We start from the raw sequence: 20747 nt of genomic DNA on the forward strand, positions 1-20747 counted from the left end.
TAAAGATATATTTATTTGCAAAAATGTAGTGATAGACATAGGTGGACAATAATTTTGGAGGCGTACATTTCACTTGAAGATTGACTATCATACTTGCTTCTCAGTAAGTCTTGAGGATATATTTTATATATTTTAAGGACGTTATCTTAGGGTGGGATTCCACCAGTGTGCGGCACAAGCATTTCTGTACTAAATACATGCTTGTGACGTCTTTACGATCAATTCGTCATATCTACTTTTGTGTATAATTTGTCTCCATCGCTATCTGTCCATTGCGTTCAACACTATTGCGGAAAAATTTAAGAAAGCTGAGTCCTTGAATGTTTTATTAATCGTTTGTATAAAATGCCTTCATCGCCTTCTGTTAAATAGCGTTCATCACTATCGCATGAGAGAAAGATGAGTTCTTGAGTGTTTTATGTAACCGTATCATCATCATAAATAAGGTAGACACTATTGGGATTCAATGCGATACGCGTATCGTGTCGCCAGTTGCGTGTGCCATGCTAGCACCTTGGTCATTATTGTCTAAGCGGCGTTTAAACTAATCGGCGCCGCGCGCGCAGGCCCGATCGCCGCGCCGACGCCAGCTCCTACGATTACGCACAGTGTTGCCAGGTTTTCATAGAAAAAACAAAACAAATAATTCGAAAAACCACTGAGTGTGACAAGAAATGTCATTTCTATATTTTTAAACTAGTTTCCCGGTGTTTCTGTGTTGCAAAATAGCTTTAGACAGAATAATGGACTTTTTGAATTACCCCGAATACCATTTGTCTCACTACTTTATACTAAGGCATAAAATACAGTAAACAGTAATCATGGTAACATTAGACGCGTGACAATTTCAGTCTCGTTTACGTTGAAAACAACATTCACTTTGGCGCGATCCTTTATAATTACTTATTAACTATCAAATTGATTAAACATTGGTTAGGTTGACTGCCGGTGTGGTGGTATATTATAACCGTTGGTTAAGTTGGTTTATTCAATTACGATGTTGCTTCGAAGTGTCACATTACCTTTTAAGTACTGAAAAGGACGAAGGTTTAGTTTAGATGTTTCCTTATATACCGTAACGTAAATAGCTTACGCTTGAAAATGTTCTACATTCTGCACATTTATTCATCGAAGTTTCGAATTTCAGTACAAAAATTGTATACACTATCAACTATGGCAGTCGTCGCAAAAATACTCCGCTAGCACTTATCTCTCAACTGACATGATCTCCATTATCAGATCGTTCATCTTTGTCTTACATAGCATTTAAATACAAGGCGACTTTCTGATTAAAATGCATGGTTTCTCATTAAAATTCACGTCCTAAGCTTTCGTAAGCTACTCCATTAAAAAGGGCGATTATAAAATAAAAAGAATCCCTGGTGTGTTCGGACACTTATCGCACAAAGCCATTTACATGCGTCCCGCTATCCGAGGAAGCGACTGGTTCGCACTGAATCATTGCTTTTTTTCCCGTAATCAAGTTTTCGCTTCTGACGAGCTCTCAAAACAAACAAGCCGCTTTGCAATTTTACATTTACAACCCACTAACCGCCCTTCTACCGATTATACCTCTTATTCCTATAATATGAAGGAACAAAAGAATGAAGATATGACTTGACTGGCTGCAAAATTATGTGAGGTTTTCTTTTTGAAGTAGCCAGTTAAAATCGTAATTAAAGTAGTAGCTTCGCAGGCTGTAGTAAGATAACGAAGCCTGTTCGATACTTTCACTTTTCCATCATTACTCGGACATCGCAATCGTTTTAATGGCCACGAAGGATCGGCAACCCCCTCTGGTGTAGTATTCTTGATTTACGGTAATGTTGTTAATTCTCAAGTTGCGTAAAAAGTTGTCTTAAGTGTATGTGAAAAATGCACTTCCCTGACTACTGTCACGAGGATGCTCTCATATTTTTGCATGTTTAAAAATTCCGTTAAACAGTTTATTTTGCACTCTGCCGAGTTTTTAATTTTGTACATATCCTTCGTGTCAATTATCATTTAAAGTACGCGTGCATGTAAAATTTCAAGTCAATCAAATAATTGAATGTCAGTCAGAATTGACTTGCTGGAGCCGGACCGAGAACCAGAAGTGTGAGCTGCGGATTTCTTAATTAAATTACATACATGTGAAACGTGTGGAAATAATCGATTTTGTGACGACACTTCGGCCCGTTATAAGAAACCGTGGCCACTTCGCATTCCAATAAGGACCATTTTAATTCTTACGCGGTGCCGTTGTCCTTGGTGCTATAAAATTAAGGTCAATCGTTGCTTTTCAGATGGTTCTTCTGGTTATCAGTAACTAGAAATTAAATATGAGTGTAATAATTAAAAGAATTAACACATTGTTTTATTATAAAATGATGTAAATTAAATTACGCCTCCTGTCCTGTTACGCTACAATGACAGATATTTTTACCCTATATCTTGTTAAAGTTTTCAATCCCTGAGAAATTAGGTATACTTTTTATATCTAGTAAAAAAAGTTGTACCTAGACCAAAAGTAAAACAGTTCAGTTTGAAAAGCAAAGTGATCCAATGATCTGATGAAGTCAATTTGCATGATGTAGGTTTAGTGGGATATTTCAATACAATTATTGAAATATCCCACTAAACCTACATCATGCAAATTGACTTCATTCCTACTACGGCTATCCCTGATATAAAAGTACAGTACACATTACGTAATATTCTCAAGAGAGCTTGCTGACCTTAATGTCAAAAGGAGCCCCCATAAGGAGGCAGTGACGTAGCAAACAAATAAAGGCACGTGGCCGCTCAGGTAGGCAAAAGACGATCTCGGCCAGTTTAAACCTTTTACGACTAATCCAGTCGGCTCACAAATATGGCAACCTGGCCTCTCATAACCTGTTTTTGGGGTTTCCTTCCCTTATCGGATACACCACGTGCTCTTAAAGGTTCAACGCTCTTCTGATTTTAGAAAACGATAACGCTAAATACAAACCGCAAATTGTGATGAGTAACTTTAGAAAAAATGGGGCTTGTTTGAAGTTTGATAGACAATGAATTGTTTTAAAGCGATTAAGTTTGATCTATATGAAAATAACGCTGTTAATATTAACTATTCCGAAGTCACGTGATGCTACGAAATACCTCTCAGTTTTAATAATGTCGTGTCCATTATATTTAATGAAGATATTGTGATGTACGATGACGTTGACAATTTATCTCAAATTAAATCTCAATTGATTCATATTAAATTCGCCACACATAATCCTGTTGCAACCGGTGTTTCCTGAAAACTAATAAATGTTAATGGCGGGCATTTAGCCTTGTACCGTCACCGGCAACCTGTCCCATAACCCAGCTGAGTCCATAGCTCATTTCCATAGGAATTGCACTGTCTCGCCACTGAGCGATAATAGGTAACACCACTGACACCTCAGGCTACAGTGAAAGTGGACTAGCTAAATAGACCAGGGACTTGATGATATAAACGCCATCCCGCTTCAGACCCATTACACGTAGACGCACAGAGCCAAGCATCGTCCGACGCTCATTAATGATTTATCTTGTAGCAGCAGCTACCAGCTACTCTTCCAGTTTCTCGGTTACATTAAAACATTTGCTCGCACGGAGATCCTTTAATAACGATTTTAATATTCTTGTCCGAGCGGGCTCATAATGAATGTTAACTAGTTCTAGTTGTGTTTAGTGTGGGACGCAACGTGTGTCAGCACTTTTGCGGCGTCGCATATTGGCCGTACCGTGAGATCGGCGGGGGCAGCAGCCGAGTGGGCTGCAGTTCGCAAGCGGGAGAAATATGAGGTCCTGGCGAACTATTTATTTGTCCCGCTTGCAGTGGAAACCACAGGGTGCTGGTGTGTTGAGGCCAAGGCCTTTTTGGGGGAGGTGGGGAGACGCATGCGGGAGAGGGGTTTGGATCCTCGCTCTGGGTTCTTCCTGATGCAAAGGTTATCCATCGCGGTTCAACGTGGCAACGCAGCGAGCGTGATGGGCACTTTTGCATCGGGGGGGTCGCGGAGCGATTTTATCGGCTAAATTTAGTCTAAGTGTAATTTGTGTTTGATTTTTTAAGTTTTCTTGTTTCTTTAGTTAGTTTAGATCATATGTTTTTTTTTAAGTTACTTTGATGTGTGATTCTGTAAATCTGACACTAGTTCTTGATACTAATGTGTGGCGGATAATGTTCGACACAGTTCCCTGAGATCGTAGGCTTCCTTAACTATAATACTTAACAATGTCCTCCTCGTTAAACAAAAAATGTACAGTTTTAATGCGCATTACTATCGCGCATCTGCCAGTTAATGCTGCGAATGAAAATATTGATACGGTCAACTTTAATTGTGATTTACAGAAGCCCGCTAAATGTGATAAAAAATACCTGCATCCTGATGATGATGGCTACTATGAAGTTGTTAAAAAAACTGGTAAAAAGGCTGTATTAACCAATAACATTAAAAGGTCGTAAAGCGCTGATGGCGCTGGCGATACGGGAATCCTCATATTCTTAATATTGTATTATTATTAGTCGGTTATTACGTTTATGCGTTTTCTGGTTTGGGGTTCTCAGAACGGTGACTGTTAGTGTGACGGGCTGAGTTTAACAAGCCAGGGTTGTAATTAAGGTCTGCTTACCGGACATTAATTTTTGGCAATAAAAGACGGGCTCGCGCGCAATGATCGGTACGCACGCGCGATGCGCCGTGGGAAAAGCGGTGGCTTTGTGCTCATTGTAGTCGCAATTAGTTTTTTCTGCAACGCATGTAGCACTTGCCGCTGAAATGTCGCGATGTAATGCCTTGTCCTAAATGCTTTCCATTAATTTGTGAGCGCGTACATCACTGGCGCCCTTCGTCGGATTCTCTGGCGTTGACTAATAAATTGGCCAGCATTGTAGCGGCCTACAAAACAATGCATGTGGAATAAAAATCATTCGTAAGGTTTTCCGCTTTCAGATTTTGCTGTTAAGCCAAACAATACTGTGATTGACAAACTGCCTTACTGATTGGTGTGACAGGCCACGCACAACCTCAACCGTGGGTGACAGGAACCTGCATTTTGAAATGTATGTTTCTTACATAAGGTCTTTGGATGCAATAAAAGGATTATGTGAATATCTGACAACATTTAGGGACGCGGAAAAACTGAAGGACGAAGTCACAGATCACATCACAATAATCTAATGAAACCATAAATCAGACACAAAAACTGTGGTAATAAACTTCCAGTAGACAAGACCGGTGCTAAAAACAAACATCAGGTCATTTATGTTCATAAATAAATGTTTGTATCAACACTTTTTGCAAATCATAAGAGGTAATTCATGTGTGAAGTCTCTGACAGGCGTTTTTCATTGTCAGTGAGCCGTTTAAAATTTCTCCTCGCGAATTTTATATTTAATTTTTTGACGAGGCACAATTTAGTTTCTTTCGGTGTTTCTCACGATCTCCGATAATGTCTATTGTCGTGGCTGGGGGTCATGATGTAGATTTTAGCTTTTGCAATATTGCTCATCTTTGCCGTTAAGCTAAAATGGCTGCACTTATTTTGCTTTACAGTGTTTTAATAATTTCGTCTATGAACTATTGTCTTAAACTGAAAATTCATTCATGAAATGAAGTGAATGAGTGTTTATTTTTCATCTGTATCCGACTAACTGTCGCAGTTGTTTTCCTCTAAAAATAATTCATATTTTACTAGCAACTATTACTCTATTAACAGAAATTTTCTGTTTTAATCTTTATAATAGAAATTGTTTTCTTACAGTTCTGGTCATATTTGGAAATTTTCCCTATGAGTCGTAGTCGTATGCCTAAATTAAGATTCATATATCTACTTATTTAAAAATGTCTCAAATGGCGAATATTATATGTTTGTCTTTTTCTTCTATTTTGCAATTGCTACTAACCATCCCTTACGTAATGGAGTTTATATGAAAATACATTTTTACACCATTAACACACATACACGTACATTTAGCCTTGTCATGTCTCGACTTTTTATACCCACCTAACTCGCTTTAAAAATGCTAGACATCATTTAATTGTACCAACTCATCCATACTACAGGCATTTCATACATCCGTCGCACGTTTTCCCAGCGCTAACTAGGCGATCATCTTGTTTATAGAGCTATTAGTTATCGTGCCATCGGATTCTGTATCTGATCTCGTGGTCGGCAAAAAGTGCCGGTTTCATCGCCTGTGCAGGCGCAGCATGGCAGGGCTGCTATCATTTTAATGGTTGTTGCTATTTGGGGGTTTTTGACACAATAATTTTATCATATAGCAATTTTTCTCCCTTTCTGTCTTATTAGATTTTAGTATCTACAATTTCGTATTAGCATTTGAGCGTATAATATTTTCTCTTGTAGGTATAGTCAGCTATACTATATCCCCGTCTGACCCTCCTATTATAAAAATTTGCAATATTTATTGAACTTCACTTACGAATAGAAGTATGTCTGCAGATGGGCTACAAGACAGTAGCAAAATCAAGGAATTTATAATAAAATTTGATATTGATATTCTCACTCTAGATTTGAAGTTTAATATTATAAACTGCGGTATCTGTAGACATCTATTTTATGGTCATAACAGAATTCAGTCCGCTAAAATTTCTCTATGGGACGCTAGTTGAATTGCGTTAATCAGTTCGTCGGTTGTTGGTGCAACCGGCCCTAATAGTGCGACAATTAAGCCAGCATTCGCGTCTAGACAGTGATTTAACATCGATGACATCACCTATTTAATCCACTCGATTTGTTTGTCCATTCGCACCCTGAATCGTAAACGTTACGTTCAGTTTCCTGTCGCCTGTTACACATTGACATGTTAAATGTAAACCTCTTACAGCGCTACTTAATTCATAAGTTGATAATTAAATTTGTAGTCACGAATGATCGTAATGACACTTAATTTTGACAGATACAGATTGACGTTTTTTTTAAATTTCGGCATCGGGTGAAGTCGGTTGTTTCCGCTACTAGTGTGTACACCGAACTTGTTTCGGAAATCTGGAGCATTATGATGCATTTAACTTAAATGTCTTAAAAGCCGTTTGAAGCAAACACCTTTATGTCATTTTGCGTCTTTATGTGTTTATCCGCCGTTTTTTGCACTTTAGATAAATCGTCGATCTGTCAATCTTTACTAGTGTAAATATGATTTTCGCTTACCGGATGATTACGTCAGATATTACTTGGTATTAATGTCTTGGTAATAAGATTATAGAAAGTTACTTAATTATTGTTACACGGGTATTTGGGCGCGTTAAGTCGTATTAATTTTCTCGGTGCTAATTATCTGGTCCTGGCTTTCTTTCGCTTTCAAACGGAATCTCATACATATTTTTTCTATTGTTTTGTTTTTCTACAAAATATTTTAGTTGGTAGGTATTCTATAGGTATAAAAATGCCTCCCATTCCTTGTATTTTCAATCATTAATCAGACAAAATTATATTTCTGGCAAGATTTTATTTGCTCTAGACCGTTAAAGATGTCTAAAGGTCACTAAAGAACTCTGCCTGCCATTCGGACATTTTAAAAATTCTATCCATGTGTTTTTTATTTGTTTTATTACAATCTGGCAACCCTAGCGCGGGTCAATGGCGGAGTCAAACGAAGGTTAAAGCTAATCATGTTTAATCCTATTATTGGTTTTACTTCGACAAAGTCATTTATAACTGTAAACCTGATGATGACTCGAGATAAACTTGAATCGATTCTCTGAAATAAAGTGTCTTTATCATTCTTCATATTTCTTGCAGTTTCAAACACTATGTTAGGTATTACGTCTTGGCTGTATGTATTGGCCAATACCTGGCTGTAAATAGTCCTATAAGGATAGCTATCCTCACATAATATTATATCCTCAATAATCTTGTCAAAGATTTTGTTTTTATGGATTTACAGCTGTATATCCATGTACTTAAACAAAATCTTTGATAAGATTATTACATAACGATTTTCGAAATAAATTAGTAATATACACGTAGTGTGGTATTGTATGTAGCTTTTCTTGTCTTATCATAACTTATTGGCAACCAGCCAAATATTTATAGTTACTGCACATATTATGTTTCAATTTTTATATTTTATCAAGAGCATAGACGTCACTTTAGACAAATTGTATAAAAGTAAGCAACAAAATTTAAAATGTTTAACAAACAAGGAAGAGTTTTCTTTTTTACAAAACGGCTTTTTATAAAAAGGTTACCACGATAAATTCAATATTACATTGTTTCTTACCCATCGTTACTCAAAAAATGGGGTCGTATCCAGCATCAGGCATTCCACCCGTTTCCTCGTTCATCATTCACAAGTTGCTCATTAAAAGTGCATTTGTAATTGTCAATTTGTTGGCCAATCCGAAAATCTGCCCATCAACACATTACGTGCATTCTAACCCTTATCACAAAACGTTAAAATTCATATTCGATCAACGCGGCTTAAGTTAACGCTGTTGTATGAAAATTTGGGAGTAGAATGTAGTTAATTATGTGATGCATTAATCATTGAACATGCTGGTTATTGGGTGAAGAGGATGTGCGAAATTGTATTGATATGAGGTGTTCTCACCTTGTTGAAAATTTACGGGCGATATATGTGGCTTTCCATCACAGAAGGGTCCTTGTCCTTATGTTTCAAGAGAGGTCGGTTCTGAGAATAAAAATATGCCAAAGTACCCTCAAAGAGCTGCAAGCGGCTTGCGTGGCGCGGTCTGCCGATCCCTGTCCTGAGGACTTGGCTTGCTTAGGAACTTTTAAATGATGCCCTCTTCTTATAGACGGAGAGCTAGCTACGGAAATAGGTATGCAATTTATTTTATACAGCAACGAAATCCCTCTAGTTAGTGTGCCATACTATCATTATTAACCGAGCGCCTGGCCCTCTTCAGCGGTGGGTGTGAGAGTGGATGGGCAACAAAGGGGTTGTAAAACCAATTGAAGGTGTGCAATTTATAGAGCTCTGAGTTAGGTGTGATATAATAGCTAATTATGTATCTAAATCGAATATAACAATGCCAGGCGTTTTAATTGGGGGAAAAGTAGTCTTAGACTATAAGTCTCTGTTTACACGATTTGCTTTGTTGTTTTATCTTGATTTTTGTACAACAAAGTGTTTTATTACTACTAGATTATGGACAGCTCGTAACCAGCAGGTGGATTTCAACGTTGAGCAGCATTGTACGTGTACGAATGTATAATTACTTAGGTATTTAACTACGAAATTAATTAAAACGCGGACTTTTATGAAATAAGTATTAGCGGCTTATCGATAATGTAACGCAGAGGCACAACCTTGATATTATTAAATTCATCCAAAGTCCAATTCCCTTGGAGAGTCTTAAGGTGTTCTAGATATAAATCTTGCAGTGATATAGTAGAATGGGAATATTAACGGTGTTTATGAAACATTGCAGTTCTTATTAAAGGTCTTTAGGCTTTCCAATTTGCAGTTACTGTATTGATGGACAGAATTATCTTACATTTGATCAAATGTTGCTTCACATCCGCATCAAATTTGATATTTGATTGACCCGTGATCTTAGACCTCCATGAACAAATGTCGAAAACTTCTCACTTTGCACTTCCCACGCTTTTGAATCATAAAGAGTAAAGTGATATTAGTTCTGGTTAAAACAGCACAAAATTACACTGTCGCAAAAAATACATATTTAATGTACAACAATCCGTGTGGTTTCACATTATTATGTATGATTTCGTTAAAATCAATTCGAATGCATGAACGAGTGGCAACTTTGTAATAGTGGCCGCGGTGGTTCTTATACATATACATAGTTTCCATTTATTTAGACCTATGGTTCTGAATATATTATTTTGGCAGTTCAATAGTTCTTAGTCCAAATTGTCTATTGACACATGCTTCACAGCATTAAAACACACATCTGTAACCATTGTACATGAACCAAGAAACAATGAAACCATCTTGTATACCAGACCAAAGTAGAGTGGTTACCAAAGATCGCTATCTCTACATCTCCACTAGTGGGCGATAGGCGACCGAACGCTCGTTCATTACATAATCGAAAAGCGAATTATAACCAACATAACTTTGCGTTCAGAAATAAACAAACACTGTCGATTAGACCTGTATTGCCCACGCACTAAGGTTTGCATTCTGGTTTACATCAATTTGACCATCAAAGGTCGAGCTACCGTAGTTTTGTCAATTGTCCGTGTCAAATTGCTCTTTATCAATTTGCTGTCCCAGTGCGCTTAAAACTTGAAGCTTAAGGTTGAATTTTGAATGTGTTAGGATTTGGTTATGTTTGTGTTAGGAGGCGGTGTAGGCGTTCGGGCGCCAGTGGGTGTGATAATTCCCCATGCACACACAAAGAGTGCCGTGAGATAGTGATATGCTCCCGAAACGTGCAGAGGTTTGCTTACGAATTAGCCGCGTGGGAGAGGTGAAAGGTCACAAATTTAAGGGTAACTTTAACTACTGGACGTTAAAGCTGTAAAGGCTTTATAGTGAATGGGCCCTAGGTTTTTGCCTTGAGCGTTTATGACGCCGACCGAGAGTCGGACATGTAATCACACGTGGGCGGGAAGAAAGTTTTGTTTTACGATGGAATCATGCAGATTCGCAGGTTGGAGAGATAAATTTTATTTAACCAACTCGTAACATCAATTCTTTATCGTATCTGGTACTGTGACGTCCGGGAAGTACTTGCAGTCAATGATAAATCTGATTAAAAAAAAATACTTGGTAAACGTGTTCGTCGATGGTAGTGAAATCTAACTGAACTATCACTAGTACCATAGTGATATTTCTTTTCACGTTATTTATGTGATGCAGTTATTCAATATTTATTTTCCATTCACAGGCATACGAACTGTCAACCCTGACGGGCACACAAGTGATGCTACTAGTGGCCTCAGAAACGGGGCATGTGTACACGTTCGCGACGCGGAAGCTGCAGCCCATGATCACCTCGGACTCGGGCAAGCGGCTCATCCAGACGTGCCTCAACTCGCCCGACCCGCCCACCACCAGCGAGCAGCGCATGGCCGCCACCGGCTTCGAGGAAACCGAGCTCACCTATAACGTAGATAACGAGGACATGAAGGTGAGGCAACTGACATACCCGTCGTCTATCCAGTACCCCATAGAGCACCACCCGGGGCTAGCGCCGTCGCCACTACAGCAGTACCACCAGCACCCCCCCTGTCCGTCCCCCCTCCCTATAGGCTCCCTCGGACAACCCTACTCCCACGCCCATCTATCACACCCCCACATGTCCCATCATCCTCAACGGTAGTTCAGATGGCACTCTTGTTAAGCCCAGTTTAGCGAATTGACTTGCAGTTCGTCGTCATAGTCACGTTCTTGATAAGTTAATTAGATTAGCGAATTTTTATTAGAGTATTTGTAAATAATTAAAGTTTGTTTTGAGAGGAACCGAAATTGCAATGTGCAGTGATGCAAGTATTCCTGGAATATGTCGCGCTTGGTGTAAGTGATTGCGGATGGTAATTGACAGGTCGCAACTGATCTCAAGATACCCGTCGCGGACGTGTAAAATGAGTTATGAGCTGCCACACTTTCTCGCTTCTGTTGAAAAATATTTTACGGCAAGGGACCGATCGTGACGCTGCCAAAGCTGCCTGTATCAATACTGATTGATTGATTTCAATCCTGACAAAAAACAAACAATAATTCCACGGCAATATGAGTCCGATGTTCATTTTAAGCTCGCGTGAGGCGATTAGACGCTGTAATGGACCTCGCATCGCTCATTGAATTAATCATCCTAAAAATCCTATCAACGAAATTGATGAACGGTGTCGAAACGCATAGTAATATTCGGTAGTAAAATAATCAGATTCAAAATCCGATTATAATTAACGCTCTCGACCGGTTTATTCGGTTTTGTGACGCCTTGGATCGGAAATGGGAGCGGTGGTGTGCCACTACCGATTCATTATGATCGATGAATCGGCCTTTCATTTATTGTCAATAAAAAAGCTTTAATAATCGCGATTATTCTTAAAATTGGAGGAAGTGCGTTCTAAAAATAAAGCGGTTACATGTGTCGGCGTTCAATGAAGGTACGCCCGAATATTTCTCTTATGTAATTACTTGAGGACAGGACAAATTCTCGACACCGCTCTAGCGTGGTGTCAGTAACTAGAGACAGTTTCCAATTATCAAGGGAGCGCGCTGTCGCCGCCGGTCCCTCGTGATCCGGATTATCAAGAAACTTAATTGAAAATTACTTTCGGACACCGCGAGTGATTCTTATAAATTCCCCTGTCAAACTTGACCTAGCGGCGTATCCCGGTAGCTTTCACATTTCGTGCCGACGCTATTCAATTTGAACCTTATACAATATTGGTGTAATCATCATTAATGTAACTGTTTTCATTATGTGCCGCGAAGAGTTAATCAATGAAACGCGTAGCTCAAACACGGGCCAAATACGGCGTAGTAGCGCCATTCAGCGCTCGATTCATCCATTAACGCCGAACACACCTTGTGTTGCTAATCGGACACTATTTATTCATCGATTTGTACTCAGTAGCGGCTCTCGCTGCGTCGCATCGATTGCAGCGAACGATTAATTCCCGCTCTCATTTGCATACCGTTTTAATTTCGAACCCATCCGGCGCCCACTGCGCCTTCACCCCGACCTCGAATATCGCTTGTCAGCTCTGATATGTTGAAATCGATTACGTCGATTCACTCGTTTCGCGTTCGCGTCGATAAAAATCTCTCCCCCGGTAGGTCCATCTCTTGACGTACGGAAATAATACGTCCGCGACGATATCCATCGTTATTGTTCATGGGGCGTCGATAAGCAGATTCGATTGAAATATTCACGCGGTAATTACGATTCCAAGCGATAACTGCTCCGCGCTTTAGATCTTTATCCGCTCTGTTTTTGTGTTCTATTCGTTCCACATCTCAATTCGTGACTCGGGTGAAGGCGTGTTCATGTTTGATATATTCTTTATATTCAAAAGCCGCGTCTAGTTGGACGCCTAGATACAGTTTCACCTGCCATATCGCTCGTAAATATAATGCTTTACGTATTCGCAGCATGCGGCTATGAGGGCGTTTGTTTCGAGCACGTGAAACTCGCGATATTGCGGTCGTAGGATGCAGATGCTCCGGCGCATGAATTAGCGGTGTGTGCAGAAGTCGGTCAGTGCCCCCGCGTATCCCTAATCGAGCGTCGGTTTCGTAACGCTGGGCCACTCGAGATTTCGCTTTCGACGTAGTCCGGTGTGGAATCCGCGGTGAATTCTTCAGTTCTATTTTAGAAACGGATCAAAAAACGAGTGCGGAGATCCCGACACGAGTCGTAAATTCCTTCTCTTTTTTAGATAAGCGCTCCTGAGGGCTGACTCACGTCGCCTATAACGTATTCCGCGTACGCGTGTCTATCCCGCCGGTGTAATCGCTCGTTAGTCGTCTCGCGCCTCCTTTATTAACTTATCAATACCATTGTTTTGATAAACGCCGGGACGATTTGCTGACTCATCGCATTGTGCTCTAAAGTTCGTACATAATTGTCCGGCTGTAAGCCGATCGCCGAACTAACAATAAAGCTAATTTGCCTAATAGGTGCGTTGTAATCGTCACCGCGTGTGGTTTAAGGATTAGGATTATTCAGTCGGCTTTCTTCACCGCTCCTCGGTCAGCTCTTAATGAACGTTGTTCTAAAGCTATTGTTCTATGTTGTTTCTTTTATCGTTTTATAATCCCCGTTTTAGTTTGTTTTGATTGTGTCAGTACAAGCACTGCCTTTCATTATGTACCTATACCGTTGTTTACAACTTCACCTAATTTTCACGGACACTGACATATTATAATTTCCAAATTTTTTGTAGGATTCTTAGCGCGACGCATCCTGCCGCATCTGGTGCGATCATTAATTTATTATTCCACGCGTGAACGCACCGTTGCTTCGATTTTTTCGTAATTATTTAATGTTTGCAAATTTTCGCATTAAATGATCGGTTCTCCCCTGTAATTAACATCCCGCCGACCACCCGCGAGAGATCGATGGTCACCGTTAATCCGCGAGATGGCATGCGCCTCGCCACGTCGCCGCGCCGGTGGACAAATGAAGAGATTCCTCGAGGAGTCAATTTGGTGAAATTTCCGCGAGAGCAATGGCCGTCGTAAATTCGATTCGCGCCGTCATTTAGGTAATGGATCAGCCCATTAAGCGAGCGTGCGGCCACAGGACGATACGGCGACGTCGTGATAGGAACCCGGTCGGACGTAAGCATCGTGAAACGATCAGGCGTGGCACGGATGCGTAATAACGATTCGAGCGCTGAAGCTGCGAACGTCTCTTAGGTCAGTTTCCCGATATAAATGCAAACGTAGTATGTACATGTACCACATTTAGAATCCCGGAGCACCAATATTTGGCGCAGATGTTTTTATTAATCGTTAAAACAGTATGGGCGTTCCGGTGCGTTGCGTCCTGGCGTATTATTTTAGGCGTCGAGGCGCACTCCGTGCACTATTACAGCGGCCGCGCAGCCGCTGTTGCATAATTCAGACACGAGCCTTGCCGTTTGCATTCCGATACTTGATATGTGCTTTCACATGTATTTATGGACAAGATTTTGTGTCTCCGTAATGTTTGCCGAATAAATAAATTGTGTTTAAGGCATAAATACAATGGGCGCACCGGCTTCCCTCGTTACGTCGGCGACTGCAAAGTCCGGCCGCGGCATGTCACCGCTGAGATATTTCGCTGATGCGTCGCTTATTTCGTTGTTTAGGGGCTTCGTTACACTACGCTTTATGTCCTCGCTTACAAATTGGCGTCCGATCGACATCGGCGGGTGGCACAAATCCAGTAAGAAATTATTCTACATTGTGCTTCATGCTCGATACAATTTGACACATGCATTCGTATGCATCTGCGGCGAGATTGCGGGAGGCGCTCGCTCGCATTAGGCCGGCAGCGGCGCGCATCTAGCCCCCGACATCATTATCTGCGCGCCGCATCATACACAGGATTCCCCTCACATCTCACTTACCGCAATTCTAATGATTTGCAACTGAGAGGCTCCTTTGTATGCAGACGACGGGCACTGAGGTGCGACGCTATCCCGAGGAATCTCCCTTCCGCGAAGTGCCGATGCTCTAATTGAAATTTATTCGTGGTCTCGGAAACGGTGGTGGAGCCAGCGGGCGAACGCGGCCCGGGTGCCCAATGCCGTCGCCTTCTAATCCCATTAGATTAATGAATAAGCGCTCGGATCGTCCAGCTTGTTTAGTTATGTATGCGCTTGCGATCTCGTTTACCGGACTCGCTCGGGACGCGCCTCATCCATTATAGATTTAGTCTGGAGTGTGCCGTCCGCTGGATATGGCCGACGTCTATGTCATTTCGATAATTGGCCCGCGATTATATTTCCAGTTGCGCACTTAACAAACATCTGCGATAGATCTCTTGATTGGCAGTTGACGATTGCGTCATTGACTCCATCCAATTATAACGTAGTGAATTATTCAATTCTTAATCCATTTTTTGCATGCCAGTTATAATAAACTGCGGGATTGGTTCGCCGAATACGTCGGCCCACTTCCTAAAACTAGACGGGAGACGCAGAACGCAGATGGTTAAAATTAGGCGCGCGCGCGCCAGGAATAGAGTAAAACCGCTCGCCGCGTCACACCGGCCGACTTCGGAGATTGTGTTACACATATGACCATGTTGCAACGCTTGCGGAAGATTCCTGCACTATGACTGACTGCATTAAATAAGCTTAGGTATTATTGCTATTTCAGACTCAGGAGTAATGAAAACGGGGTACGGGGCATTTCTCTTTAATGTGGATTTTGATGGTTAAAGTTGTCTGTAGAATTTTGTCGGAAATCAAAATCAGCACCCTTTTATCTTCTATTTTGTGTAGGTAACTAATTATCCGTGTATATCTCAAGGGCTTTTCATTGTAATGGAAATTACCTATCAGTACAAACTTAGTTAAAATATGTCTAAATTGCCCGTGAAATTCCCATTAAAATCATAACTCATTGTAAGGTCACAGTTCAACCCTCGAAGTGACATGAATCCGAACATTGTTCAACAAACAACGAAAGAAATAAACCAAACTTATCGTCATCCTTTTGTATCGGCATCGCGATGCGCTTTGGCGGGCCCATTACTATCATAACACCACTTTATTGTCCATTGACGTCTGTTAAAGGGGTTTTGTCGTCGTGGGTTCGAGGTTGGCTATTAAAGGAGCGTTGGATAGGTGGCGCTGCAGCGTAGTCGGGTCTATAAATTCAAACTAACGTGGAGGCTCTACCGTTAGCGCGTGGGAATGATTGGGTCCGAGGCTTTGTTAGGCCGATTGTCCACTGGAGTAGATGCGGCGATAGCTGGCGGTGACAGCTACGTGGGAACGCTGCTCGCTGTTTTCGGTGCTGTTTGTACGCTACAATGGCTAACGGATGAACGGACGTTTAGCAAGTGTACAACAATCTTTAGATTTGAATCTTTGTTTGCGTTGTGCCACTTAAAATTGCTATGGAGATGCATTGTACTGTACTATAGGTATGACTGAATTGACGAGGTGAATACTAATAGTGTACATGTGCACCTGTTATATCTTGTCAATGAGTCGGTTTCATGCAGAACAATACTTTGTAATCATCTACTTTTAACTGAATACATGTAAAATGAATTTGATTACGAAGCAAATTAAGCCCTAATAAAGCTCATTCAAATGATTAACATAGCACGTTTGAAAGTAAGACACTAGAACAGTTCAGAAAAAGGCCAGGAAAGTCTATTTGCGGCGTTTCCGGGACTCGATTGGCTTGTTCTATCTCCGCTCGGGTCAGATTGATATGCCATACGATAATGAATCGTGCCGCTGTGGACATAAGGTCCTTATTTATCATAATTGTAAATTAAACGTTAGATCGAGTCGTATATGATTAGTTTTCCTGTGAATACCTCATGAGTATTATGAAAGGTTATTGTTTTTCCTGTCTGAGATTTATGTTATGAAGTTTTAAAATAATTGTAATATAATAACAAGAATCTAACGAAATAAGCGAACAAAGTAGCCGACCAAGATATTCACGAAAATTGATGCCGATTTTTCCGAATTCCACACCATAATCGCTGGTCAGTATAAAAGTTCGATCAAAGTTATCCCTTTCCATACAACGTTAATTGTCATCAGAAAGATCGACAGCAACTCTCAATTCCGAACGTCTCGTTATTACAAAACGGCTCAAGCTAGCTCTATAAAATTAATGTACTTAAATCTTTTCAAATCTGAGTATTGCCTATGCGCTTTGCATTCTCCCCGCGCCTGCGCGATACGCGCGCTGCGTGCAACACAATAATTCCGGCATACATGTAGTTAAATGAGCCGCAGCGGTCATACATAAATCATGCGCGGGATCAGGTACGGACGCGTGCTGGGGCGCTAAGGATACTGTGACAAGCCGATCAATAAGGCTTCTAGGGAAAAGAAGGCATCAGGCCACTAGGAAGATCCCCCCATAAGTACATAAATACCTAAATTTAAGATAACTGCAAATGATGAAGCGAAAAATAGCTTTCTACCAACAACAGAAATGGTGACTAGGCACGATTATTTCTTCAGGAGTGAAACTGATGGAGAAGAGGAAGTTTCTAAGAGAGCCTTAGAAAACTAGAGAAGGCCTTGGGAAACAGCTCAACATCATCTTTGCTGAATATTGAAAAACAATATCAAACACTCCGCTATTAGACGATCCATGTATAAAAATGAACGACGTGGCCAAGGCTGTACAAAGCAGTGTGTTAAATTCATAATATAAAATGTGGTACGTAGATCTAATGTTCGTTGTAGCTTTTGGCTTCCTTTAACATGCTGTAATAGAAAATTAACTTGCTCTTCAACCTATTTTTTGGACTCTTGGTGGCTTGACTGGTTACTTTGTGCAACGCAACTGAAACAAGGACCGCCGAAATCCCACGACCACTCAAATGACAAATGCCTCGTTTAGGCTCCACTAAAACACAATTATGTCCACTACGTGCCCAGAAAGATTCCCACGTAGGAGATCTCCGGAACTAATCCCCCGCACGTACTAAAGATTAGCATTTGAAAGCTTTGTTTGTGCAAGCTCGTCAATAGAAAAAGCTGTGATGGATCGGCGCAAGAGCACAAAGACGGATTTGTTTTCAGAGCTGAATAGGATGCGAGTTAGCAAGACGCGTGCGGAATACATTATGCTAGCTTATTTAAAACTAGCTGATCGCTAGGAAATATTCAACGGAGTTATGCGCTACGAGATGCTGGTATCATAGATTCCAGGCTGACTAGGCTGAGGCATCCGGTTCTAAGGAACACTTGTAGACGAGACGACGTTAAAATGTGCTGTTTTCAAACAAAATTGTTACTTATTATTAGCTGACTGTAAGTTGCTATTGTAGTAGAAATCTGCTGGCGCTGTTTATTGCCAATCGACGATATTGTACTTTTTGGCTGAAGGTTGAACGTCAAACGTCAAATGCAAAATAAAGCGCGCTCTAAAGTTCTTAGTCTATTACAGACAGTTTAAACTATGGATCAGCGATTAATGTCACGGGCACATTTCACATAACAGCGAAGTTGCTTGTTATGTAGTTTTTAATATTTCGCTAATAAGAAAAAATGTAGAATTAAACTAAGTTGACTGCCCAGGTTAAAGTAATGGCTGGCTCGTTGCAACCTGCTCCAGTTATACAAATTACTGTCATTAACTATCAAGTCAAGCGAAAAAACTGTATCAGCAGAACCAGTTCGTTTTCACTAGAAAACTCTCGGATGGTCACTGGTGCGATTCCAGGAACTGTATGAATAAATTATCTGTATTGTCCGAATCTTTATCATTCCGATCGTTTAACGAGTATCAGTGGGTGAGTTGGTAGGGTCTGCGAAAATGGTGGTCTTGGGTTCGAATTCCGGCTAGAGCTTTTATTTGTGTGATGAGCCCGGTTATTTACTTCTGAGATTTGGACGTCTCCTAAGTATTTAAGGTATTTATTATCAACAAGTAAACAAAACAAGCCCAACTGAACTCACCGTGGGATTAGGATCTTTTGTGTATGTCCAGAGAAGAATGGAAGCCAACGATGAAAATAGCATAGGTTTAAGCTCGTGAGACAACCATCATAATGCTCTCATTAGTGGCTTGTCAAAAGTTAAGCGACAGAAAATGTTAAGGATCTCTAAGTCACACAGGAGGCGTTGAAAAATTTTGTAACTCCTTGTTATTATATTCAAACCGATAGAAATGAAGATTTCGAAATTCGATGCTAGCTTAGCGCCCTAGTACTCGAATCGCTTGCGCTCGCGCATTCGATACGAACACACGCCCTGGATTTAAATGATCGTTATCTGACGGCTACATTCGAATTTCAGACCGCACTTTCCAATTTAGGATTTAACGATTTCAAAAACTTTCATACCATTTTGTAATAACTTGCGAAAGAGTTAATTTAACACAAATTAATATTTAAATTCGGTTTTTATGGTGTCTGGATTCCTTTATCAGCCTCGCTAAGTGCTTTTCTCGTAACATATAATTAACGTTTACTTGTTATATAGTTATTAATTATCGTTTAATTTGTTTTTAAAATCATATAGAATGCACTAATATAATCGGAAAAAATCGTATGCGCATAGTAATTGATCCATTCATAATGTAAATTTAACTCGTAATTTTCTTTTTAAATATTACTTACGACTCGCAGAAAAAAGATTGTACTATAAAACAAAGTACTCTAAATACTATATTTATTATGATTTTGAAAATCAATGACTAAGTTCACATACAAATTCAAAAAAGGTTAACAATAAATACAATTTTTCATCATCTACTGAAAAGCGGATTGATGTGCGGTTTTAGAGGAATTTCCGTCCGCGAATTGCGGAGTTAGAATGTACTAGTACCAATTCCCTGTAGAAGTTTTGGCATTAAATTATTAAAAAAATGAACTGTCGCCTGCGGTATTTCTGTACCGATACGACCTTCAAGAAAAGGGTGTACTCCCATCTTAACGGGAACACACCGGCAACCCCTCTGGCGTTGCAGGTATCCATGGGCAACAGTAATTACTTACCGTCAGGCGTAGACGAATACTCGCTTGCCTCCTTTATGTTTGGAAATGTGCATGTGACATCCCTGGAGTAGCGCTCATAGGGTGTGGCAGCCGCACCATCCGGCTGAATGCTCATCAACAAAGTGGTACAAAAAATTGGGAAATTCGGAAACGCACCTAACCTTCACGAAACTGTTATCGTTCAAGTTTCGAACGCCGGCAACGGTTATGTATTCTTCCTGCTCACGTCACGCTTCTTATCACTCGATTGTTATCAGGAAGCTCACTCGAGTATATTTCCCAGTGTTTATGGCTCGATATCACGCTATGATATATCGAACTCTTTTTTATGACCTGAAACTTGGAAGTGGGGATGGTCGCCTGATCATTGACCGGTCTTCAAGGAAGGGATCTGGTAACAGCTTTCATAGACCTGGGGCCTAACCATGATGTCCTTATTGCGATTCTGTTTAGGATCTAAACTGAATTGCTATGGGACGGAGTTATGCGACTTATATAGCTCCGTCCTTTAGCATTTCAGTTTAGGGTCTAAACAGAATGGCAATAAGGACATCATGGTAAGGCCCCTGTTGGGATAGCTATGAAAATATACGAATGCAGTCGGCAGTGGTAGCCGCCAGCCTAAAACTAAGATTCAGGAAAAGCCAG

General features: G+C 40.5%; 1 protein-coding gene across 2 annotated transcripts in view; it reads left to right on the plus strand.

Annotated features, from left to right (window-relative positions):
* LOC134651384 (serum response factor homolog) overlaps window positions 1-20747 on the plus strand; it is a 300163-nt gene that overhangs the window by 17270 nt on the left and 262146 nt on the right. For both annotated transcript variants that reach the window (XM_063506476.1, XM_063506477.1), the window contains exon 2: window positions 10842-11084. In XM_063506476.1, the coding sequence (XP_063362546.1) occupies window positions 10842-11084 (243 nt within the window). The remainder of the gene's footprint in view (window positions 1-10841; window positions 11085-20747) is intronic.

Source organism: Cydia amplana, chromosome 10 (genome assembly GCF_948474715.1).
Source record: "Cydia amplana chromosome 10, ilCydAmpl1.1, whole genome shotgun sequence".
Classification (NCBI taxonomy): domain Eukaryota; kingdom Metazoa; phylum Arthropoda; class Insecta; order Lepidoptera; family Tortricidae; genus Cydia; species Cydia amplana.